At 42.7% G+C, this 26,822-nt stretch overlaps 1 protein-coding gene across 2 annotated transcripts; it reads left to right on the top strand.

Moving 5' to 3' along the window:
* Positions 1-7,337: 7,337 nt before the first annotated feature.
* LRRC38 (leucine rich repeat containing 38) lies at positions 7,338-26,358 on the top strand. 2 transcript variants are annotated; one of them, XM_077190303.1, is made up of 3 exons: positions 7,338-7,375; positions 7,663-8,430; positions 23,726-26,358. In XM_077190303.1, the coding sequence occupies exons 2-3, from the start codon at positions 7,803-7,805 to the stop codon at positions 23,977-23,979; spliced, it is 882 nt and encodes a 293-aa protein (XP_077046418.1). In that variant the 5' UTR covers positions 7,338-7,375; positions 7,663-7,802; the 3' UTR covers positions 23,980-26,358. The 2 variants fall into 2 exon arrangements, with proteins under 2 accessions (XP_077046418.1, XP_054503956.2); XM_054647981.2 differs by lacking the exon at positions 7,338-7,375 and having other exon boundaries at positions 7,476-8,430.
* Positions 26,359-26,822: the final 464 nt, after the last annotated feature.

Raw genomic sequence — 26,822 nt, 5'->3', positions numbered from 1 at the left:
CAATTATGAAAGTGCTCAGGGCAATAATTAGCGTTGGTTTGTGGAAAGGAGCTCCAGAGGCAGCACGGAGGGCTCTGCGCGGCTCCTCGGGCCCCGCCGCGCGCGCTGACGAGATCCCACCTGACATCCCAGCCAGCTTATTAACAGGGCCAGGGAGATGTCACAAGGCATCAAGTCAGCCTGCTGCCTCCCCTGAGGGACACTCAACTTCTGCACAGCCAGAGAAACTTTCAAGAGGATGGAAAGATGTGGATGCCACGGGACAGAGAGAGAGAAACGGCGAGCGTTTGTCACAGCGGCTTGGGAGAATTTTTAGGGAGTTGTAAGGATGTGATAACTTGTTAAGTATAAACAATCTGCAGGTGGTGTTTCTCTGCTTTGTCTCTCTGGTCTTCTCAAGGGTGGTGTATGAGAAAGATTGTGCAAACCCAGGGCACTGGGAATATTCCTGTGTCTGCTCTGGGCTGCCCTGACCCACAGGGCAGCACTGACTCTCATTCATGGAGAAAGTTTCCTAAACTCCAGAATAGACTGGAATCCACAAAAGTGTGAAATAGATTCTAGAGAGCAGTGCAGGTGTGTCAGTCGGTGAGAAATTGAGGTTTTGGGGTTTTTAGTGTGTTGTGGATGGCAGCAAGATGGAGGGCACAGGGTGTTGTCCTGGGTTTCTTCTTCATGCTTCTTCTTCCTCCTTCTCCATGGGTTTGGGTGGCATTTTGTAATTGGGCAGAAAAGTCTGCATTGCAGCTCTTTGGGAGCAGTTATTGGGTTATAAAATTAAACCAATACACTTCCTCCTGGGAAAATTCACTTATTTAAATTAAACCAATACACTTTTTCCTAAGAAAATTCAAACTTGGTTTGCAGATATTTCAAGATAATTTCTGTTTTTCCTTCCTTACAGCCAGGGAGAACTTGCCTCCTTTCCCCTGGAATATTCTCCTTTGTGATGCTCTGCCCTCTGCTCACCTCTGGGGGTGTTCAGCAGTTGTTCCTCCAGCAGGGCTGGAGGGAAGGATCATAAGGAAAGCAATTCCCAAGGGTTATTACTTTCCTGTCTTTTAAAGCAAATAGACCATCTTTATAATGGCAATCATGGGTTAAAAATTCCAGTCTATCAAACCTTGCATCAGAGCTGGATTCAGCATTGTGGTGTCTTGAGGCACTGAGAATTTGCTCCAACTTCCCTCTCTCTTCAGCTTCACTGAAAGGTGAGAGTTGAAAAAGGTGCAGGTTGAAACAAGTTCAGATATGAACATTGTGTTCAGCTCCAGCTGCTGCTTTAAAGCCTCTGACTTTCATAAATTTTCCTCAAGAAATCCTGTGTTGGATTTCTTACATAATTTCTATTATAAAAACTCTTGAGCTCTTAGAAGATCTTGGATCTCTGATCTCCATGAGGTTTTTCAGATCTTGATAGACCCACTGGTAAATCTGACCAAAAAATTATAATCTCAAAGGTCTTTTCCAACTGAGAGAATTCTGTGATTTGAGGGGAATCCTGATACCACCTTTCCCTTCACTGCATACATCAGTATCAGTGGATAAACATGAGCATATCTCTGTCAGTATCTTAGGGGAACTTTTAATTGCCTTTAATTTGCTTAAAGCTCTGGTAATTCTGGGCCAGTTCATAACTACACAGAGGGCAAGCAGACTACACTGCAGCAGCTGGGCACAAACTCATTCCTGAGGGGAAAAGGAAATATAATTCACACTCCTCCATCTCTTGTGGCTGCATTTAGTGACTGTAAACGCTCTGCAAGGAGGGAGTGCCCACATGCCTGTGTTAGACACAGGGGCAGATGATGGAAATCTTTTGATGGGTTTGGGCTGGTCTCATTTGCCTGCTGAACTGCAGTGTCTGAGGTTTTCAAATTCAATCATTGCTGCTGCCACGTTGATGAATTTTGATGCAATTTCCCTCCCAGCAGCAGCAGCAGCAGCAAGGGACTGGGCAGGTGTAACACAAAGCTTCAGCTCACAGCTTCTATCATCTCATAAATGTTAAGACTTTTGCTTTTTCAGTCCTTTTTAGATGTAAGATCAGAGGGAAAACTGCCCAGAGGTATCCCTTGGCTGCATTCATAAAACTGCCCAGGCAGAGCAGGGGAAAATCTTTCTCAAGAGAAAAAAAACCAACATAGAAGTCAAAATGGTAAAGAGCTGAATAAAAATGGGATTTCTGTTCAGAGATGCTGCTTTGCCCTTGGTTCCAGTGCTTGCTAAATTGATTAAGATAATGTTGGTCACTCAGGCTCAAGCAGTGGTGCCCAGGACACTTTGTGATGTCTGATAATGAGAAGGAAATCCCTTTGCCATCATTTCAGAGCAGGGGAAAATTTTTCTCAAGAGAAACAAAACCAATACTGAAGCCAAAGTGGTAAAGAGCTGACTAAAAATGGGATTTCTGTTCAGAGATGCTGTTTAGCACTTGGTGTCAGTGCTTGCTGAATTGATTGAGATGCTGTTGGTCACTCAGGCCCACCTTGGGATGTCTGATAATGAGGAGGAAATAAATATATATGTCTGATAATGAGGAGGAAATGAATATATATGTCTGATAATGAGGAGGAAATGAATCCCTTTGCCATCATTCTGTGCACCTGGTGCTGCAGCCTGGCTGGGACATGTGCCTTAACTCAATGAAGCATAAGCCTGGAATAATAACTTCCTTCATGGAAAAATATGCTCAATTAGCTGCTCAAAAATGTGCATGAGGATGGGCAGTTTTCAGTGCAAGTCTCTTTAAGGGAGGATTTACTGGCTGAGACCTGAATCCTTCACGTGTGTCTGCACACTGATTGCTCTTTCTTTTTAACTCCTTTACTTACTGATTTTTTAAAGAAATAATTCTATTTTTTATAAAGTATTTTTCTGGTAAAGGGCAACAGAGAAAGGTGTGATAATTATTTCCATTATTCCTGCCTCTCAGCTGATGCTTGGAATTCCCACTGACACAAACATGCTTTCTGCATATTCAAATCCATGGAGTGCAGGCAGCAACAATCCAGAAGGGAGGGGAGAAGGGAGTACTAATGACAGACTTGGGGTTGTTTTCTCTGCTTTTCAACAAAGATTTAGAAGATCCAGCCTGGTTTTACCTCCTGTTGTGAAGAGCTTGTACCACATATAACTTTAATAAATACAGCCACAGAAGACATTTCACAGAATGCCTTTGTGAAATTCCCTTACCAAAGCAGACTAAAAGACCTTGAGAAAATTTTAAAAATAAAAATTTAAAAAAAAATTTACTTCAATTATTTGGGAAGGTTTTGAGCACTCCCCTTAAGGGGAGCCCTGGAAGGTGGAAAGTCTGTCAGGAACAAATGTTTTTTCTCTTAGTTTCTTTCAGTACTGCAAGCACAGTGAGGATCCAGTGCCTTGTCACTGCCTTTTTTGTCAGGGTTTCTCCTGGTAGTATCCTGAATAAAAAATTAAAGAATGGAAACCCATATCACTGTTTTTAGCCCAGAGCCTGCCTGCTGTTGTGGTCATCCAGCTCCTGCTGCTGGGAGATGTGGACAGGGACATTGGTTTTCCTTCTTTGTTCTCCACAGAGGGATTCAAAACAAAATCCTCTGCAGTTAGAACTGGAACTGGAATTGTTACCCTGATGCACAAGCACAGCTTTCCAAACCATTCTGTCCCTTGAGGGGAGCCTGGAAGGCAGAATCACAGATAAATCAGCTGACAGTCAAAAGCTCATCAAGGAGGGGTCCCAGCTTTGTGGAAGAAGATGATTTGGGGTTTTTGTTGGGCATCAATTCCCAGCTGGGAAGTCTGTGCTTTTTCAAACCTGTATGAACTGAAATGTACAATTAGAAGTATGAAAGGAGGTGGGAAAACTGTGGGGCTTTGCTTGGCAGCACTGAAGGAGCACAGATTATAAAAACCCCTTTATTCCTGAGACTCTCACTGGTGCAATTGTGTGTTTTACCACAGCGTCGCTTGAAGTCCATAAGAACCCACCTAATTTATGTCTTCTATTTTTGATTGGGGTTTCTTTAACAGGAAGAGGAGGAAAGGAACCTGAGAGACAGGCAGACTGTAGAAATATGGTGAAACTTGTAAATAGCTCACCAGAGGGGAGCAGAGCAGTTGTGGCTGCCCAGAACTGAGGGCACAAGAGGGTGCTGTGCACTCAGCACATCCCAGCCAAACCCCAGGTTACTGTCACTGACTGATGCAAATAAACCATTTCTAAAAGTAAAACTTTGATGGTTTTTAGGCAGAAAGCTTTGCTTTCTTCCTGCTAGTCCAAACTGCACAAAATGCTTGGCAAGTGAAGGAAGCTTCAAAAAGATTCAGAAGAATTTCTGTGCTGTGAGGGAAACAGCTGAGAAACAGAAATAAGCAGAAGCTAAAAAGGCAAAATGAAACAGGAAATGTTGCACAGAGAAAGATGGGTCAGGAAGAAAGTCTCTGAAATCAAAGGCAGCATGGAAGGGCATCAGCCCACATGAGGCCCTGCAGCTGGGCTGGGACAGCAGCAGATCAGAGCTGTCACACATTGCCACAGAAATTCCGTGGGATTCCAGGGATCCCACCTGGCTGCGGAGGGAGCAGGGCTGATGCTTCCCAAACCTGGGGGACACCTATCCCAAAACATCCAGAACCTGATCCTAACCCCTCATCTCCTGCCAAGCCCTCCCCAGAGATCTCAGCCAGGAGAACTCCCCAGGCTCTGTGCAGAACACACTGGGAAGGGGGGCTTGGATGGTACCATGATACCTTATGAAAAATCCCTTCACCAGGATTTCTTCTCATGAGAAGCCTCAGAAAAGAAATATAAAAATAATTATCTGCTGCTTTAGAATGTGGTGATTGTTTGATTGGTTCCATGTGAATTGTTTAATTTAATGACCAATCACCATCAGCTGTGTCAGACTCTGAGGAGTCAGGAGCTTTCCTTATCATTCTTGTTAAGCCTTCTGATGTAATCCTCTCTATTCTTTTAGTATAGTTTTAGTATAGATAATATGGTATAATATGGTATGGTATAATGTAGTATGATATGATATAATATGATAATAATATAATATGATAATAATGTAATGTAATATAATGTAATGTAATGCCATATAATGTAATGCAATATAATATAATATAATATAATATAATATAATATAATATAATATAATATAATATAATATAATATAATATAATATAATATAATATAATATAATATAATATAATATAATATAATACAATATAATATATCAGCCTTCTAAGAACATGGAGTCAAATTCATCTCTTCCCTCATCCTGGGGACAGCAATCACCACACTTGGATGCAGGGGTGCCAGTGAGGGATGCAGGTGAGCAGCTGAGCCAAAGGAAGGGCTGCTCTCTACAGAAAGGAGGGGTAGTTTTAGCAAGGTCTGGTGGAATTCTTAGGGAAGCTGAGAGTCCTTTTCCACCCCTGCCACAAGGCATGTTCTTGGAACTTTCACAAATTCTGCCTTATTGTCTGTAGTCTCCCATCTGTGAAGGCTGAGGCATCTTGGAAATGAAAATGTCACATCCTGATTCTGTGCACTTGGTAGAAAAAGGGGGGGTCTGCAGAGGAGGAGCCCCTGAAATCCTGTGAATCAATACCTGATATTAATAGAGAGCTGAATCTATCCATAAAAAACTACATTGCTAAAGACATCAAAGCAGTTCTGCTTTCCTGTGTTAGAAACATCTTTAACTCTGACCCAGAGCCCTGTTAAATTAGGGGCAGAAAACCAATAGATTGCAGCAGGAGCAATTGTTTGCAATATAAAAAGCATCAGTTCTGCATGAGAAATACCAGTTGCAGTTACTTGGTGATGCCAGTTCAATGAATCCTGACCCTCCCAAGAGTTATTTTGCACATTTGGGTTTTTCTAATTGGAGGTAGCCTGTCAAACTGCCACTTCCTCTGTAATTTAAAGGTAAATACTTTAAATAACCACCTCAGGAAATTTTTTTGGGTATTACCCTGGTGGTTTATAGGGGCAGCTGTGCCCATTTCTTTCTGGGTGGTGCTTTCAAAGTGATTTAAGACATGAAAGGCACCTGGAGCAGATGTGTCTTTATGGGAAGGATCTTAAAAAACCCATGAATTAGAAACAAGGTGTGTTGCAAAATGTGAGAGAGGTACTCAAAGGCAGCAACCTTGACATGTTCATTTCCCAAGGGCAGTGCAGGGAAATGCTGGGGCTGGAAGGGACCCTTGGGAATCAATTTGTGAGTGCCCTCTGCTCAAGCAGAGTCAGAGCAAGTTTGCCCAGGGCTGTGCCCAGCTGGGTTTTGTGGTGGAATTCAACCTGTGTGGGAAGCCTGGCCACCCTCACAGTCAGAGAAGTGTTTCCTTGTGTTCAGATGGTTTCCAATCTGTGCCCATTTCATCTTTTTCTGTCAGTGGTGCTGCTGAGAGCAGCGTGGCTCCCTCTTTGTTCCCTGTTCAGTGTTTCAGGTACACACCAAAGGAGAGGTGAGGGATGCTGCTTTCACTGTTTGGGCTCAGGCACAGGGATCTTGCAGGAAAGGCTGTCTGAGAAGGAAATTTTTGCCCCCTTTCTGGATGAAAAATACTCAGAATCCAGTTGTAAAATATGACCTTAAATTGAAATTTCTGGCCTCTCTTTGACCTGAGAATGAGCTTGCCAAAGGTGTTTGACTTTGAGCTCTCCTCTTCAGGATACCCAAATACCACCTGTCTCTAGAAAAACCTTCCATCAGAGCTCACAGGTGTGACCCCAGGCTCTCTGCTTGCACACCCTGCATGGAGAGGGAGGGATGGAGTTAAAAGCTGAGTGTGCAGCTGGCTGAGGACTTGCCTCTGTGGGTGTGGGTTTGAGGATGTCAGGGAAACAGAGATGCCGTGTTGCAAAATCATTTCTGCTGTCCCACAGGACTGACAGATTGACTGTCAAATATTTCAACCCCCTGAAAATGAAGAAAACCCATTCAATTTTAACCAGCTAAAGATTTTGCACTTTCATGTGACCCAACAGACATTACTGGTGCTGTAGTGGAAAGTAGATTTTTGGGTCATTAAAACAGGAAGGAAAAGCCCCTCACTTTGGAGACCTTGTTGCTGCTGTAGTTTATTCTTGGTTAAAAGATATTGAGTCATATTTAGATAATGTGGATTGCTCTAACAGCTGAGGAATCCAGAAACAGCACAAAGCAGAGCTCCTTGTCTTTGGGCTGCCCCCTTCTGCTCCCTGTTTTACAAATCAAAGGGAAACCTGTCCTCACTTTCTTCCAGACTTCATTTCCTCCCTGGTAAATATATTTTCTACAGTAAGTGACCTCAGCAGACATCCAGGATGCTGTCTGACCCTGCCTTGCATTTCCATGGCTGTTGCTCACCTCGATGGAGGCTCCTGCTGAGAAGCACAGTGAGTGATCTCCTCTCTCATCGGGGATTTGTACCTGAGGGGCTTTTTAAGCAGAAGCTGTTGCTGTCAGAGTCACAGGATCAGGTGTGATTTCCCCTTTGCTGGAATAGACAGCAGATATTCAAACAGGCTCTGGGCTTTTTTTAGCTCACAAAAGCAAGGGAGTCCTTTGAAAGATCCTCCCTGTGCCCAATCATCGCTCTCCTCACCCTGTGCAGCATCACAATATCCTGGCAGTGTAAATCCTCACATTTGCCTCCCTCCCTCCCTCCTCCCTCCCCCTCCAGGCTGCTGCTATCGGATCTGTGATGATATGTGATCTCCTGGATACAATCAGACACACACACAAGTACCAGGCACTCAGCACAGCCCAGCAAAATGTCTTTCTCCTGAAGTGGTGCTCATCACAGCCTCCAGATCCTTGACGATGTTGCCATGCTTCCCTTCCTGCCTCCTGCCTTTTGCTGCCTTTGCCTGCCTGCTTTTCCTGCCTGGGGCTCATCTCTGCCCTGCTGTTTGTAGCTGTATGGACTACCACACCATAGACTGCCGGGATCAAGGGCTCCCGAGTGTTCCCAATCCCTTCCCGTTGGATGTACGGAAACTTCTGATAGCTGATAACAACATTCAGGCAATACCAGCTGATTTCTTTATATTTTATGGAGATCTGGTCTATTTGGACTTCAGGAATAACTCCCTCACCTCTTTAGAAGAGGGCACTTTTAGCAGTTCTACCAAACTGGTGTATTTAGACTTGAGCTACAATAATTTAACACAGCTCGATGCTGGGATATTCAGATCAGCAGAGAAACTGATAAAACTGAGCCTTGGAAACAACAACCTGGTGGATGTGGACGAGGCTGCTTTTGAGAACCTGGACCAGCTCCAAGTGTTAGAATTGAATGACAATAACTTGCAGAGCCTGAACGTGGCAGCCCTGGAAGCTCTGCCCTCGCTGAGGACCATCCGCTTGGAGGGCAACCCCTGGGTGTGCGACTGTGACTTTGCCAACCTCTTCAGCTGGATCCAGGACAATGCATCCAAGCTGCAGAAAGGTAAATCTCCATGCATTTCAGAGTGTGCCTGGGAGGGCAGGAGGGTTTCTGCTCCCACTCTCTGTGCCTGCACTTTGCTCAGGCTGTCACTGCATGCTTTCAACAAATGAGCCCCTGAAATTCATGCTGGCTTCTTTTAGCAGCAGGTCCTCTTCCCACTTAAGAAATAAAATCTAAAATTTTAAAATTTAAAATACAATTTAAATATTAAGCCCTAATAATTTTGATTTATAGACTAAACTTGCATAGGCAGTGAAAGAGGCTTTTCAAATCCATTCAGCCCAGAGCTGGTTCTCTTCCAGACTTCATTTTCTCTCTGGTAAATATATTTTCTACAATAAGCCCTTTCAGCAGCTAAATATTCTGTGCCAGCTCCTTAGGAAAACTGCTTTTCCTCTCATTTTACTGATCAGTTATGCAGCTGCTACAAAAGAGTTAAATCCCCATTTTATGCAATTGTGGTCATCAGCCCCTTCCTGGAAGTATTTAGTTGTGATGCTCTGTGTTTGAAACACTTCAGCATCTCCATTTGGGCTCTTTTAATTGAAAAAAGCACTGCTTCCAATATGGGAAATAAATTGAAGTGCCTTTAGAACCCCCCAAATTTATATATATATATATATATATAATCCTGGTATTTGAGCCAGTCATTTTTAGAAAGGCACAGGGGGAAAAATAAAAGTGTTAAGACTGCCATGTCTAGGGAATCCAGACTTGCTCCACATGTCCCCCCAGACCCCAAAGCCTCTCCTAATCCAGCTTTAGCAGGAGATCATCTCACACTTCATGGCTCCCAACAAGCACCAGGGCATCACCTCCTGCACTGAGCAGCACCAGCTGCTCCCAAAGGCAGATTGCTGGGAGCAGGGAGCTTTGGGAGGGCACAGAGGGGACAATTTCCACAATCCCAGGGTGCTCCAAACCCACCCAACCAAGGCTGGAACCCTTCCAGGGATGGGGCAGCCACAGCTGCTCTGCCAGGGCCCCACCACCCTCACAGGTGTCAGGAAAATCAATTTACAAACACCAGAGGTTTATATCCAAAAAGGAGACAGAGGAGTCCTTTGGCTTTATCCCAATCAAGGCAGAGGCCATGGTGCATTCCCCTCAATCTCTCCAATTTTTGGAGGACACAGCCTCCTTTTTATCCCAATTTCCCAGCCACATTTCCCTTCTCTCTTTCCCCATTGGCTGAGGTACTTGAGAGGTTCAGACTTCCCAAAACACCTGATACCAAAGATTTCCCTCTAATGTACAACCCTCCCTTTTAATTTTTAATTCTTATGGAATTTAGGGGTTTTCTCCATTGTTTCTTTCACCTTTCAATGTCCGATCTCATTTATCAGCAAACCTAAAGTTTATTTGTAAAGGCAAATCTCTTTTTCCATTCATCAATCAGTAGAATCCTTCCCATTGTTTCCTTTATGTCCCAGTGCAGGATTTATCTCCCAGCAGACCCACAGCTGGTTTGGAAAGACAAATCTGCTATTCCTCTCAGGATTTTTTCCTCATTTCCCATCTAAACCTTCTCCCTGTCAGTTTGAAGCTCTTCTCCTGTGTCCTGGCACTCGAGGCTCAGTTATTCAGGTTCTTCCCATGCTTGTGAAAGTGTATACTTATATTAAGTATGTACTTATACATAAGTATACCTGTACTTCTACCACCTTAAGATTTAACATCATATACTAACAACACAGCCAACAACAAAAAAAAAAAAACTGTAAAAAAATTCCCAACAATCATAAAAATTCTAAACAAACAAATCCCAATATTTTAACCCTTTTCTAAAACAATAAAAACTTTACAAAACACTAATCCTCCTTAATTTCAACAAAAACCAAACCTAAAATAGAAGAAAATAAAGAAATACAATAAAAAATCTAAACAAATCAAAAATATTTTTAAAATTCCTAAATAAAAGAAATACAATAACCTTTAACAAAACTTTTCTTACATAACCATAGACAAAACCATTTTTTTCCTATAACACAAAAACTACATTAAAAAAACCCCAATAACTTAAAACCAAAAAAACCCCAATAATATTATATAAAAATAACATAAACAAAAACAACAAATAAAAAAAAATAATACCCTCTATCTTCAATAAGGTCCCATGCTTGTGACCTTGGGGAGCATCTTTCTAGTACACTCATCTCTTGCCCTGAATATTCTTAGCTGTAGGTCAGCTCTTTTAAAGAAGTGATTTGAGGGAAAAGTGTTCTTTTTTATCCTCTCTGTGCCAGTGAAACTTTGATCTGGGTTCTTTCTAAACCAAACCTATTATTCCACCTTTCCTGATGCTTTAGCTTAAGCTTGCTCAATTTGAATCAAGTATTAGCCTGTCTTTAGTGGTAACATGAATTCACACAGCAGCTCGCTTTCTCCAGGTTTTTACTGAACTTCCAGGCTGTTCCCCTTGATCCTGACTGAGATCTGCTCAGTTTCAGCCTGTCCTTCCTCTTCCTCTGCTGCCCTCTCAGTGTTTTAAAGAGTATCTGAGTTCATGTCTGGCCATCCCAGGTGAGGGAACTTTCCTGCAGCACCCCCATTTTCAGTGTCTCCCCAGCTCAGAGCGGTTTCCCCTCATCCACAGTTGTGTTTTGGCCAAATTCCTGAAAAATGACTTATCCAGCTCTTCCAAACTTTAACCAGGACTTGATCTGGGAAGGCAAAGAGGGAAGGAGCAAATATTCAAGTGGTTGATTTGGTCAGAGCTGTCCTGCAAGGATTTGGAGTTGTTGCCTGGGGTGAGCACCCTGCTCTCCTCACACCCAGCCACGTGCAGGGGTGCAGGAAAGCACCAGGGCTGCTTGTGGGCAGTGCCACAAAACCACTCAGTGTCTGTGGGGTTTGTGAGGGGCCCCAGGACGAGGTGAGAGATGAGAATCTGACTCCATGCTCTCAGAAGGCTGATATTATATTATATTATATTATATTATATTATATTATATTATATTATATTATATTATATTATATTATATTATATTATATTATATTATATTATATTATATTATATTATATTATTATATTACATTATATTACATTACATTGCATTATATTACATTGCATTACATTACATTATATTACATTACATTGCATTATATTACATTACATTACATTACATTACACTATATTACATTACATTGCATTATATTACATTACATTACATTACATTACATTACATTATATTACACTATATTACATTACATTACATTATATTATATTACATTACATTATATTACATTACATTACATTACATTATATTACATTACATTATATTACATTACATTATATTACAATACATTATATTACATATAATGTAATGTATTATATTACATTATATTAATATTACATTATATTACATTATATTACATTATATTACATTACAACTATACTAAAGAGTACAGAAAGAATACAGACAGAAGACTTAACAAGAATGATAGTAAAAACCTGTGACTGACTCCTCAGAGTCTGACACAGCTGAAGGTGATTGGTCATTAAATAAAAACAATTCCCATGGAACCAATCAAACATGCACCTGTTGGTAAACAATGTCCAGACCACATTCCAAAGCAGCAAAACAGGGAGGAGCAATAATATAATTATTGTTTTCATTCTTTTCTGAGGCTTCTCAGCTTCCCAGGAGAAGAAATCCTAGCAAAGGTATTTCTCAGAAAATATGACAGTGACAACTGTCTCCTTTAATAAAGCCCCAAAACATTCTTCACAAAGGTGACTGCAAAACCAACCCCAAAAAGGAAAGATTGCCTCAATGACTTTTTGAAATACAGGGCCACAGTTGCATGCCTTGCAAAACGACTTTTGGAAAGTCAGAGTTAAATGATTTTAACTACAAAAGTTACATTTTAACTACAAAACTACATTTACCATACTATTAAAACGTGAATACAGCACTACTAATCAATACAACGTAATACATAGAGTAAATATCTGTGTAGAGCCATATAATAGAAATATTATATATTATATTATATTATATTATATTATATTATATTATATTATATTATATTATATTATATTATATTATATTATATTATATTATATTATATTATCTTTTCACAGAATGACACCCAAAGGTGTAGAATGTGCCAGTCTGAGGGGGCCCCTGAGGAGCTGAATTGTGCCCCAAGCCCAGGCACTGCTCTCCCTGCCCTGAGCCCTGCAGGGAGCTCCTCAGCCCAAGCTGCCCTTGGCCCCTACAAAAGCAACACCAAGTTGATTTAAAAAGGGGAGTTTTGTCTCTGAGAACTGGAATCTGGATAATTGATCCTGAAGCTCTGTCCCTCTGTAATTAAGGTTTCTGGAGGACTCAGGGATAGGAACAAAAGCTGTGCTTCAGCTCATTCGTTTTGCAGGAGGCTCCATTTTCCTGCTGCCTCAGGACCAGGAATAGCTTGTAAAGTTCTGACTTCTGCTGCCCTGCCTGCCCAGCTGGAAAAGGCTGGAAAGGCTCTGCCCAGCTCAGCTGCCTCTGCTCATCCAACCTGTGGCTTCACACAAACAGCTGGGCTTTCAATAATTTCAAAGATTTCAGCATTTATTCATCTAGCCTAAATATTAAATAAGGCTTAACTGGCATTAGGTGAATACCCTCCCTCATCCTGGCAAATTTGCAGGCAGAATTATATTTGTTTAATTAATTAAATTAATTAAATTTAATAATTAAATTTTGCAGGCAGAATTTTCAATTTATTAATAAAACAGCACTAAAATTTTGTGATAGAACCTAGCACTTTAAAACAGCAAACACATTTTTTTTTTTACCATAAAGAGATATTAAATCCAGCATTTTCTTCATGCTGCAAAACAAAACTCCAATTTTCCCCGTCTGATTTGGTTAGTAATTGATTAAAAACAAATTAGTGAGCATAGTACAAAGAACAGTGTGGACCAGTGGAATGGTGATAAGTGGAAAAAATAGAAAAGTTCTTTTCCCTGGAGAAGATAAAGTGTTTGCTGTTGGTCACAATGGTTAAGTACAACATTTATGAAGATTTTCTGCAGAAGGATGTTTGGTTGTGTAGGCATTTGTTACACCTGAGTGGCACAGGGTGCAAACGGTACATATTGAAGCCTTCACATCAGGAGAATAGGATTAAGAATTTGGGATTATTATTTTATTTTTTTTTTAAGTAGAGGAGTTGCTGTAAGATCTTTATCCCTACAAAGACAAGTATGAAAACTTTCATAGAAGGTTTTACTCCATGGGGCTATGAAAACTCATAGAACAAAAAAATACCTTGAAAGAACAAATGCCTAAGTTGGTCTACAAAAACACACTCAGCAACTTCTGATATTGGCCAGGCTTTCTTCTGCTTTCAGAGCTCATTGTTCATCACATTTATCTTGGCTAAAATTGCACTTTTCTTTATTTCCTCATCTTTAACCTAGTCCTTTCAGTAATACTGTTTGAAACCCAGGGCTCAGCCAGCACAAGATTGTCACTGGTGCAAATGCCAGAACAGAGGGTTATGAACCTTCCATTTCAGTATTTAAATACAAAGGGCTTTGATGGAATAAATTTTTGCTGAAACTTCTTGTTTAAAATTAGTGCAAAAGACATTTCTTGAATCTCTCTGAGGATCCCATCAGGATGAAGGGACTGGATTCAGATAAATTCCTGCAACAAAGAAATACAAGTAATCTGCAATGGCCACATTGAAGGGCTTTGTTGACATTTCTGTTGCTGATTTTTATTTTCTGTGAACATGCTTTGGGCAGCTGTGACCTTGTTTGCTAATGACTGAAGTATTTTTAACATACTTTTAATTAGAACTTAAGCAAGAACTTCCTTGGAGTGTGACTGTAGTGTCTCCTTTCTGTCATCTTGCCCTCATTTTGCTTTTTACTTCCTTTCTTCCCCTTATGTTTGGGAAGTTGTATACAGTTTCTGGGATTAATTAATGTATTTGTTTAGTTATTTAAGTTCCCCACTAGCCATTGCAAGAATTAAAATTTTTTGCTGCTCTCTATACAAACAGTATTAGAAAGACTTTTAGCAAAGGTTTAGGCTGAGCATTTTTATGGGTACCCTTTGCACATTTGTATTTACAGGAAGATTTGAAAAACTTGTTCAGAAGTGGCCAGAGACAGAATTCCAAATACATTTGTGCTCTGATAAATAAAACAGATGTTCTGAATGTCTGAAATTGAGGTAGCCAAAGTTGAGGTCAGGACTGGTGCTCAGGGCCCATTTGATCAACTCTTGCTCCATTTTGGAAAGCTCTGGGTGGGGGCTACACAATTCTAAGATATTCCAAGAGGGTTTTAGTGACACAGGTGCTGTTTAGCTACCTGAAAGGCTTCTGTAGTTTTCAAGACCTCTTTGGAATGGATGGAGAAGTAAATTCTGGTGGAGTGCCGTATTTCCAGATAAAGCAAAAGAACAGGGGAGAAAGATGGCTGGGAGAGAAGGCAGGGAAAAAAAACAACAAGAGCAGGTGACAGTGAGGCTGTGAGAAGGAAATTCAGACTGAATTCAGTCCTAAAAGAGAGATTCAGAAGTGAATCAGTGTAGTGAGAACCAGAAAACATAATCACTGAGGTTGGAAGGACCCCTAAGGCCATCGAGTCCAACCTGTGACCCATCCCCACCTTGTCCCCAGCCCTGAGTGCCACCTCCAGCCCTTCCTGGGACACCTCCAGGGATGGGCAAACCTCCAACCCTCCCAGGGCAGCCCCTGCCAAGGCCTGAGCCCCCTTTCCATGGGGAAATTCCTGCTGTGCCCACCCTGGGCCTGCCCTGAGGCCGTTCCCTCTGCTCCTGTCCCTGTTCCCTGGAGCACAGCCCGACCTGGGGCTGTCCCCTCTGGGCTGTCCCCTCCTGTCAGGGAATTGTGCAGAGCCACAGGGGCTCCTCTGAGCCTCCTTTCCTCCAGGCTGAGCCCCTTTGCAGCTCCCTCAGCTGCCCCTCACAGAGTCACCCTCCAGACCCTTCTAGACCCGGGAGAAAGGAAGGATTTTTCTAAGCTTGTTTAGACATCCTGTGCCATGAGGTTACCATCTCTTGCTTCTTGGCTCTTTCTGTGATCCCATCCCAGTCTGAGATCTATTGCATACCTTATTCTATAAATTAAACAATCTCTCATTTCACTAACCCAAGCCTTTAATGACTTTACAGAAAATATGAAATATTTCCTTCAAAACAAAGCAACTTAATGACACGAGAGGACAGGTTCTGTTTAACATTGGAACCAACAGCAAGGAAACTGAGAGTTTTACAAATCCTCTTGACTTATCAGTCTTTATTAGCACTTATTTGTTCATCTGCAGTGGAGAGAAGGCTCCTTAGCTGCATGTACCAATATAGAAGCTGAGTGACTGAGCTGGGGAGGACAGGCTGTTCTGTCCATGGCAGCCACCAGCTCTCCCCCAGCATCATGCACATGCTCCCACACCACCAGGACAGAACACAAGATCTGTGTGTCTGGAAAGGAATTCAAAGCCCTAAGACATTTCACACATTCAGCAGCTTTTATCCCTCTCAAGCAGAAACTCCTCACAGAAATTATATTCCTTAACAAGCGCATCAAATCTGTTTCTATATATACATATATAAATATATAATTTGATCTCCCAGACATTTTCAGTAAAATGATCTGACTGCCACTGACTTTTCACTCTGTTTCTTCCATCCTAAGGTTATTTGGAGTGCTTCCATGTTTCACAGATTTGAAGAAGTGAGGGCAGCATTTGCAGATGTGAACACCTGACGTTGAACTTTGTATTTAGACATTGAGAAAAACTGCTTAAGCTGTTCTGCAAATCTTTAGGGCACTTGGCCATAAAAGTTTTATTTAGGGACCTAAATCTAGGCTTTAAGTTTTTTAAGCTTTACTGCTCTGATGGCTCAAGGCTATTTTCAATGAAATCTCATCTCACTTCAGAGGCAATGCCTCTCTCATTGCTTATTAATACATTTGTGACAGTGTTTAGGGAGACCAAGGCAAACCATAGCTGGGAGCAAAATACCACACAAGAAACAACATGCCACATTTAAACATTTCAAATCTGTGTCAACTCCATTCAGCAGCACAAGGGAACAGCTAAATTCCACACAAAAGGGCAAATACCAATTTTACTCTAACATAAAAAGCCTATTGTAGTGCTCTTACATTTCCAGTATCCATAGTAGTGAACATGTGTGCATGCAGCTCATTCAAACATTTATGGTTTCAGGGATTTCTGTGGATGTATTCCCACACATCCCAGTGCATGTCCCAGTGTGCCTTTGCATTTTCTCACCCTGCTGTCCATTGCTGAATGGTAGGAAGCTCTTTCTTCTGGTACCTGCTTTTTGTGAACTCTAAAAGACCCCAAAAGAATTGAAGCTTCTTTTTTTTTTTTTTTCTTTTCTTTTTTTTTTTTTTTTAACTCAGCATCCAAAATTACAGCTGGGCAATCTCAGCCTGCTAACAGAGACTCCATAACATTGAAATGATAATGAATTCCAGAAGTTCTCCAGTCAAAAATATATTTAGCATAGGGATTAGAAATAAGCAGAGACAGAAGGGCACGAGGAGTCCTTCAAAACAGGGTCAAGTGGACCTGGAGAAAGTGATGCCCTTGATGCTTGTCCTTAGCTGGAGGAGAATGAGCCCAAACTCACAGAGCAGTAGGGCAGCAGGGAAATATATCCAGGGAAATATATCCAGGGAATATATCCAGGGAATATATCCAGGGAATATATCCAGGGAAAAGCCCTGGCACAGGCAGGAGCAGGCAGTGCCAGTGCACTCCATTGTGGTATTTGCAGGGGTCCCCCAATGAAGGAGGAATTCATGAATCTGACTCCATGTTCTCAGAAGGCTAATTTATTATTTTATGATACTCTGTTACATTACATTACATTATATTACATTATATTACATTATATTACATTATACTATACTAAAGAATACAGAAAGGATACAGACAGAAGGTTAAAAGATACTAAAAAAACCTTTGTGACTCCTTCCAGAGTCTGACACAGCTTGGCCATGATTGGCCAATGAGTAAAAACAATTCACCTGATGGATAAACAATCTCCAACCACATTCCAAAGCAGCACAACACAGGAGAAGCAAATGAGATAATATTGTTTTCCTTTTTTCTCTGAGGCTTCTCAGCTTCCCAGGAGAGAAATCCTGGGCAAGGGGATTTTTCTGGAAAATGTGACGGTGACAGTCCATGGTTTACAAACTCCTGATCACAAGAAGCTGGGAGAAACATGGCTGGATTTTGGCTGCAAAGTCCAGCAGGGTTCAGGTGAAAGAGGGCCTCTGGGTTTTTGTGGTGGTTTTCAGATGGTGAGATCAGACCAGTTAGAACTCTGGGGCATTACAGCCTTGTTTGTCTCTTTTCAGTAATTTACAAGGAAATTGTTCATTATTTGCATGCAGGCTGGTTCTGGGCTGCTTCCATTTTCTAGGAGGTTCAGTTATACAGAGAAAGATTTCAGCCTGGGCATAGCCCTGAAGAGAAGAAACAAACTCAAAGTGGTTTTTAGGATCTAGCAGCAGCCTAATTGCCTGTGATTTATTGCCAGGGCTTAAGTGCTGGACTTGGTGGAATTGCACTCCTCTAACATAAGGTGCTCAAAGTCACATTGTTCTGAAACCTATTTGGGAATTTCATTGAAATAACTCTACCTGGAGCCCTCCTGCATCACTTCTTTATGAACACACTTTTAAAATCTTCTTTTTAAAAACCCATCTTTCATTTTAACATTGTGGTTCTGGAATTCCAGCATTTTCACATTTCCCACGTTACTCAGACATTCTATACCTCAGGGTACATACCTGCATTTTTATCTTTATTTTCCCGGGGTTGAGACAAGCCAGTGTGGAATCCAGCGCCTGTGCCTTGCCTGGCACTTCAAAGCAATCAGTGCAATGCATCTTCTCTTGATGGCATAGCAGAAGGATACAGGGTGTGTGACATTGTCCTTGGGACAGCTGGAGTCATTACAGATAATGGGATGGCCCTGATCAAAATAACCCAAGCTGTGTATTTATAGCACACTCACACTCGTTATTTCATTTACAGTTTTGTTGGGTATGAAGAAGCAACTCCTTGAATATGTTGTGGGAGCAATGAGGTAGAGATATATATATATAACTGTCATCAAAGGCTCTCTTGCTGCAGCCAAGCACTAAATACCAAACTGCTTTGAGATGCCCTTCACAAGAATCCTGACTGGTCTTTTAAAAGAATAAATTCTGCAGAATAAATAATTTTTTAAAAAACTACAGGAAACCCCCACAAACAAACTATAGAAATTAATACCATTGAAGTAAAAGTGTGAGAAAGCAGAGCTCTGAGGTTAAATGGCACCTCCTGTCCTCTAGAGGTTGTGTGTGGGGACAGGGATTAGATTGAGCCAGCCTAGAGTGCAACAGAGCCACACAAAGGAAAAACCCACACCCCATAATTAACACTGATCACCTTCTAGAAAGCATTCTTTAGTTCATTGCTCATGCAGAGGGTGCTCAATGCCCTGGAACCTTCCAGCCCAGGGGAAGAACAAAGATGGATCCATTGTTGGCACCAGTGGAACAGGACAGGTGGGGTACAGAGCACCACTTCTCAGGACTTGTGTCACAAGAACAACCTAAATGTGAACAGTGTAAACCAGGGCTGTGTCTATGAAGGGAGCAGATGAAGTGGATTTTGTCCATTGCTCACCTTCAGCAGGTGTGTGACCTGCAGTGATGGGATTTTCAGGTGAAGAGTTGGAAGCTCTGGTGCAACAACCACTGCATCAGCTTTGGAAGGAGAAATTCCTTGTGCCACCAGAGATAGAACTGCTGGTCTTAGTGTTTGCTGCTACAAATGAACAGTCTGTTCCAAATTCTCTTTGGAGTCCAAAGAAAAGCTTCACTTTGGCTATGCTGGGTTTTTCAGAGTGCCACAACTCAGCAAAGATGAACACCCACCCAACAGGACTGACCAAAACCCACTTCCCTCACTGCCCTGTGCTCCCACCTGCTGGGGGAGATGGAACAGGAAAGCCTTATAAATATGATTGCCTGGCAAAAGATTTTGAGAATATGGAAACTATAAGTGAGATTGGAATGAAAGCAAGCTTTGAGATCCCTCAGTTACTGAACAATGGGAAAACAATGGTGTGGCCAGCTGAAGGTGATCCCCTTTTGATGGAACAATCCCCTCTGCTTGCAGACAGCTCCAAGGGTCTGAGCAGACCCTACAGCTTGGCAGAAGGGGCCCAAAGAGGAGTTTTTAGGGTTTAAAATGTAACACAGTGTGGTCATGTAATGATTCTTATAGGTTGTGTGTAAATGCTATAGGATTTGTATCTTGTACTGGATTGGTTAGTGAGAATTAGAATATTCAACACAGAAGAAGATTTATTGTATTGTAACAGGAACTTCGCTCTCTTACCCTTTTACGCTCTTTCCTTTTTTACTCCCTTACTCTCTCACCCTCTCATCCTCTCTGCCCCTCCCTTCTCTCAGTCCTGCTCTGAGCTGTGGCTGGCAGCTCCCAGCAGGGCCCTGCACCCAGGCCCTTTGCAATAAACCCCAAGTTCCAGCCCTGGCTCCAGAGATCTCTCGTGTCCGTCTGTCCTGATCGTCCTACCCCCGATGCTCCTACACCCACCCAGCTCTGCAGTCTGCCCTGGCTGCTCCAGCACAGTTTTAGGGGCTGCCCTGGCTGTGGACAGAGCTCAGCTCTCTCCTGTCTTTTGGAAGAGGTGGTGTCTGCACAGCAGGGCTGAAGCTGCAGGCTGGGAGCCAGTGAGCCCCTGCCCTGGCCTGTGGGGCTCCATTTCATCCACTGGCATCTATTATTCCAATAACTAACAATTCTATGAAAACTTGAGGCCACAGAAGCCTGTTGGGCTGTCACAGAATAAAGCAACTAGCAGATTCCCATCTTATCTATTTGGTTTGAGAACATGACCTAGATTCCAGTACCCATGGCTACATGGAGAGGAGCATCTTCATTTCTCCTTATTGTATAATGAGTCTCAAAATCCTTGCAGTACACTGATTCTCATAACAAGAAATACCCTCTAAGTGCCTTGGTGTGCTGCAGCTCCTCTTGCATTCTGTGTGTTGTGATGTAAAGTGAAAGCAGCAGGGAAACAGGAACAGAGCTCACAGTGCTCAGGGTCAGCTTGGATCCATGGCAGAGCTGCTGGGGATGAAGGAGTCAGCTCCTGTCTGGGATCCTGGGCAAATGTTACCATGGGGACTTTTCTCTCAAACCAAGAACTACTCAGGACAGGAGTTTTCTTTTGGAGTCTTCTTTGCTCTCTTTATTTTTTAATATATTCTTTTTTTATTTCCTCCCTTATCCAGATTTGATATTCCATCCCATCACTCCAGCACAGAAGGATTTTAAATGCTGCTAGTTGAGAATTTCTTTTGCAGCTGGACAGAAATTTTAAGAGGGAGAGTTGCTTATGGACACCTGTGCCTTCTTTCTTTTGAGGAGCTTGACTCAGATACTCTGAAAACAGCAGCTCTCAGGAGGTCTCAACCTGTGTAAGACTGATTGCTTTTACAGAAACACAGTTGAACAAAAAAACCTTGTTTTTTCTTGTGCTTGCTACAAGTGAAATGGAACTTGTGTAGGTGCTGTATTCACTTGGTGCAGGTTTTCCTGCCAAAATGCTGCAGTGATCTTTTCAAATTAGCAAGGAATTTCCTCTTCAAATGAATTTGCAGTATGTTGCACTCATGCAACTACTTTGATTACTGTCAGGATAATATTTACTTACTGAAAAAAATCTTTGCTTTTAAAAATCTGATTTAAAAGACACAGGTATTGAAATTCCAGCTTATAACTTTTCACTCTTTTCTGATGGTTTTGAATATGGAAGGATATTCATCTGCCCCCCATTTTGCTGACTCTGATTGATGCCTAGAGCTGCTACTTCCAAGTCTTGCTGAAATGAAAATACGATTTGGTGGCCATCTCTCATTTGTTTCAGTAGAAGGTTTGTAGGGAGGGCAGGTTTGTATCTCCTCAGTCTCTGCTCAGGTGCTCCAGGGCATCAGCTCATGCAGAAGACATGAACATTGCAGGGTCAGATTTCCAGAAGTCTGGAAATCAAATCAGGATTTGATCCATCCAGAGGATGCTTGAAACCAGGTAGCTGCTTTCTCCTCCAGGTCAGTTCTGATGTCAGGAGATGTCACAGATCTCCAGAGCAAGCTGTGTAAAGTAAAGGCAGGACAACCCTGACAATGGGGAGAGAATGATGCATGTGACTCCATGGACATCAGAAGGCTAATTAATTACTTCATTATTCTATATTATTCTATACTAATAATATAGTATAATAAAGTACTAAATTTCCCATTTACATCTAAACTGAAAAACATTCACATCTAACCTAGCTTACATCTAAACTGAATCTGCACAAGCACCCAACTCTGCACACACTGCACAGCACCTCATGGCCCTCAGCTGACAGTCCCAACACACACCTGGATCCAACTGCTCAGTGAATCAAAACACTCACACAGAATCCAATTATCAATTCAGGTAAACACTCTTCCACCATGCATTCCACTTGTGAACAACACTGGAGCAGTAAATGAGATAAGAATTGTTTTTTTTCTTTCTCTGAGGTTCAGAGAATGTGAAACCCAGAAATATCCTTGGGAAATTGTGCCTTGCTTTTCTCTGTGAAGAGGAGCAGCAATTGAGATAAGAATTGTTTTTTTTCTTTCTCTGAGGTTCAGAGAATACGAATCCCAGAAATATCCTTGGGAAATTGTGCCTTGCTTTTCTCTGTGAAGAGAACTGTGGCCACAGTTGTGCTTGTTCCCCATCTGCTGTGCATGGCCAGGGCTCAGGAACACCAAAATCAGATCAGCCTGGGTTTGGGCAGCTCTGAGCCTGCAGCAACCACTGAGCCCTGGCCAGGCTGGTGCTGGCACTGCTGGGCAGCTCTCAGGATGTTTCCAGTCAGAGCAGCAGGAGAAAGAGCGAAATAAAATAAATGGAGGAAAGCCACAGAACTTTAGGCAAACACGACAGATACAGGACGGCTTTTAGGGATCAAAATTTAATATAATCGTCATTACAAGGTCAAGTAGGTCAGGGTGATAATTGGTTCCACAGTGGAATTAACTTAAAACTCCTTCTCAAATCAACACAACAGCTGGGCTGGGCTGGATCCAGACAATCAGCCAGAGCAGCACCACTGGCCCAGCCTGGGTTTAGCTGTAGAACACCACATGCAGAGCTGTGCAGCCACAGGAAAGCTGTGATCCACAAATGCAGAGGGACTCTTATGGTCACCATTCCTTGTTTAAAGAGACATCGTGGCTCTGTGGCACACCTGGGGATGGAAATGCCGTGTTCTGTGTGCATGCACAGCAAGGCAGAGCCCAAACCAGAGAGAACAGCCCGGGATCATCAGGGGAGAGGGAGGGGATCAAGTCAGCAGCAGATCTCGTGTCATTGACACACAATTCTTGCATTTCCCCTTCACATTCATGTCCTTAACAGTGAGACAAAAGCTGCCTTGCCAGCAGCTCCACGGACTTCATTGACTCCATCCCAGCCCTGGAAATCCCTCCCCTGATGCTCCCCCGTGAAGAGGGAGCTGGGCACATGCAGTGCCCTGTGTGCTTTCACCACCCAGGACCCAGCTGTGTTCTCACCACTTCTTAAATCCGGGGTTATTGCTCTCACTACAAAGAACCCAGCTCCTGGCATTCTCCAGTAATGCAGGGAGGAACAATTTCTGTCAGTCTGCATGGCCTCAGGGCAGCCAGAGAGAAAAGGAGGAAGGAGGTCACAGACAAACAAGCGTCCATTAAACCCAAACTCTTGTTTGACCAGAAAAAAAACAAAAAAAAACCAAGCCAACTCTAGTTTGGAACTACATGGAATAAATGTAATGTAGAAAGGTGTGAAAGGAACCTCAGTGCCCCTCTTACCCTGTTTTGGAGTCAGAGTTTGTGTTCAGATGGAGTAGCAGGGAATTGCTTTCAGGTCTCCAGGTTTAGGTGAATCTAAGTTTCAACATTCACTTTTTTAATTCCTCCAAATCATGGTCCTAAATCACACCTGATCCCTGGAAGGCTGCAGATGAAATAACTTAATTTCCAGGAGCTGCTCCTGGATAGGGGCTATATAATGGCTTTTGGATAGCGACAGGTTTTGTTCCATTTTCCCCTGAATATTGTACAATTTCGTAAACTTGGAATTAACCCTACAACTTTTCTTCAGCCATTCAACCTCTGACCCAGAACAGAAGAATTCATCCATATTCTGCTGATTTGTTTCCCTCTCCTCTTCCTTGCAGGTCTCCATGAAATCCAGTGCTCCCTGCCCGTGGAGAACAGGAGGATCTTCCTGAATGAGTTATCTGAGGTCAGCTTCAGCGAATGCAAATTCAGTTTGTCATTGACAGACCTGTTCATCATCATCTTCTCTGGAGTGGCTGTGTCCATTGCTGCCATTCTCTCCAGCTTCTTCCTGGCCACCCTGGTGCACTGCTTCCAAAGGTGTGCTCCCAGCAAGGATGATGATGAAGATGAAGATGACTCTGAGGACTGAACTCAGTCAAAATCCTTAATTTCCCTTGGGTTATCAGTTACCAGATCATCAGCCAAAGTCTATGAGGGGGAAAAAAAAAGTAGAGTGAAAGCTTTAAACATGACTTAAACTCCCAATGTGTCAGGATCTCTTCTGCTGGTCACAGGCAGGAAGGGCAGCCCTGGGACTGTCACCTCCTCTTGCACAGTGCCCTGCTGCAGTCAGACCAGGCTGATTTCCATGGCCCTTAACCAAACACTGCATTTAAGCTTGAAGATTGAAGGGAAAAGGGGGGAAAAGCCAAAAAAAAAAAAAAAGTTAAAAAGTTCCAGTGTTTTAAAAGATGAGTTTCATGAGTTTCCAGGTTGTCCTGATGAAATGCAGATTTTCATAAGTGCTTGAAGCTTGTTCTAGATACACCTTGAAAATGACTGGATGAATGGACCTTGTTCAGGTTGAAAATACAGAAGCAATTCAAAATAGTATCCTTCCTAGATCTAAGTACTGGGAGAGATTCTACTAAAACTCACACAAAATGCAATTTAAATGATTCCTAGAATTGTAGATAGCATGAGAGGAAGGTTGGCATTTTCCCCCTACAAAAGTTCTCCAGAAACATTCATCCTCCATTTAATGACAGCAATTGCAGGCACCATTCAGCAAAAAAAAAAAAAAAAAAATTTCTGTAAGTGAATATGATTCTGGATCTGAGTCATCCACTGCAGATGCCTGGCACTTCTTTGATCATGGCACAAATCCTAAATTTAACATCCTTTTGCATTTTTAGATGCAGTGAAGTAAAGGATTTCCCTCCCCAGTAGCTGTTGCAGCATCCAGTCCATTTAGCTATTTTAAAGCACTAAGGGCTATATTCTGCTCCTGGTTATACTGGAATAACCCAAATGAGATGAACACCATGATCCAAATTGGCAACTGTATAAACAAAAGTGAAATCTGGCCCAACACATTTCTGACTGTATTATAGATTTGTCGAAACTTGAGCTCTTCTATATGATGGTAGATATTTTTGTTAAAATTTAAAAAGACATTTATTACAAGAGATTTTTGGAATAGTGCTGGACAGCTTTTTAGGATAAGTATATTTTTAAAATATTTGAAATGGAAATATTTTTTTAAAGCTCTGTGTATTTAAATTGTTATCTAGAGTAGCTGTGAGGGCTTAAAGTAATGAACAACATAGTGATAAGCAAGCTAAGGACTGTATGCTATTATAAAGTAATTAGAGCTGATAAAAGTAGCATTTGTTTAACTACTGTAAATGCTATTATTTCTTTTGAAAAGCACTCTTTGTTCAAAATACTGCCTTGCTCAGTAGGAGGGAGTCACCCTGCATGGGGTGCCAGGGTCCATCAGCACTCCTGGGGATCCCCCCAGCAGGGATCAGCTGGAAAACCTTCAGAGAACCACAGTCTGTCTGTCTGTCTGTCTGTCTGTCCGTGCCTCGGCTCCAGGACCCACAGCCTGACCAGCACAGCAACGCTGATCCCTCTGAGGAGATTTGGGGCTGCAGGGGGAGAGCTGTGCCCTGGGGCTGTGCTGGGATCGGCCCTGTCCGTCTGTCCTGGGGGTTGTCCTGGGGATCAGCCCTGTCCGTCTGTCCTGGGAGCTGTCCCAGGGATCAGTCCTGTCCATCTGCCCTGGGATCTGCCCTGTCCATCTGTCCTGGGATCTGCCCTGTCCGTTTGTCCTGGGGATCGGCCCTGTCTGGCTGTCCCTGGGATCAGCTGTGTCTGTTTGTCCTGGGAATCAGCCCTGTCCAGCTGTCCTGGGGATCAGCCCTGTCCGTCTGTCCTGGGGGCTGTCCCTGGGATCAGCCCTGTCCGTCTGTCCTGGGGCTGTCCCTGGGATCAGCCCTGTCCGTCTGTCCTGGGGCTGTCCCTGGGATCAGCCCTGTCCGTCTGTCCTGGGGCTGTCCCTGGGATCAGCCCTGTCCGTCTGTCCTGGGATCAGCCCTGTCCGTCTGTCCTGGGGCTGTCCCTGGGATCAGCCCCGTCCATCTGTCCTGGGGGCTGTCCCTGGGATCAGCCCTGTCTGTCTGTCCTGGGATCAGCCCTGTCCGTCTGTCCCGGGGCGGTGGGGCTGCCCTGGAGCTCTGCAGTTCCTCCCTTGGCTGCCAGGGCTGCTCTGGGTGTGCAGCACGCTGGGGTCACAGCCAGGAGCGAGTTTCAGTTTATCCAATGCACTCTTCTTCCATTGGTTTATGGGATTATTGCTTCTGAAAAACACCAAGACAGAATTAAGCAGGACAGTGAGAGGCTATTCTGTATCAATACTGTCTTATTCTAATACAATTCCTTCAAGAAAAATGAAATTACATGATTTTCACTGTGTAGTGCCATGATTATTAACAACACAAATATATTTATAATTTCAACCTGGGTTCTGATGTTCATTTGTACGTGGAAATGAAAAAGGACAAAATGGAATGGAAGAGGACAAAAGGGAATGAAAAAGGACAAAAGGGAATGAAAAAGGACAAAAACTGTGCCTGATTCACCTTTTCTAAGGCAGGTTTTGAGGGGTGGTTGGGAACACAAGTTGCCCAGCGCAGCTCCTCAGCCTTTCCCACAAACACAGATCTGTTACCAACAGTTTTATATTTAGAGCTGTGCAAATTGTTCAGTCATGGAATAGGAAACTGGGTCACACTTTTTATGGACTCAAAACTCACAACCCCTCAGCAAAATGATTCGTCCTACCAAACTTGCCAGGGAGTCCCCAGTGGACGTTTCAGCAAACATCTGCCCTTGGTCATGAATTCCTGGCTTTGTGTCATCAGTAATTTACAGAGGTCATGGATCAAACTCAGCTATTTTGGCTGGGCTCTGCTCTCACTTGCAGGT

Source organism: Agelaius phoeniceus, chromosome 24 (genome assembly GCF_051311805.1).
Source record: "Agelaius phoeniceus isolate bAgePho1 chromosome 24, bAgePho1.hap1, whole genome shotgun sequence".
In the NCBI taxonomy this organism is placed as follows: domain Eukaryota; kingdom Metazoa; phylum Chordata; class Aves; order Passeriformes; family Icteridae; genus Agelaius; species Agelaius phoeniceus.
The sequence above is the reverse complement of the archived record's forward strand: the minus strand, read 5'-3'. Positions and strand labels throughout refer to the sequence as shown.

Bases quoted from the DNA above. Each gene is read 5' to 3' on its own strand.
- LRRC38 (XM_077190303.1), top strand. From the start codon at position 7,803: ATGTTGCCATGCTTCCCTTCCTGCCTCCTGCCTTTTGCTGCCTTTGCC. The intron at 8,431-23,725 runs GTAAATCTCCAT...TCTTCCTTGCAG, and splicing joins TGCATCCAAGCTGCAGAAAG to GTCTCCATGAAATCCAGTGC.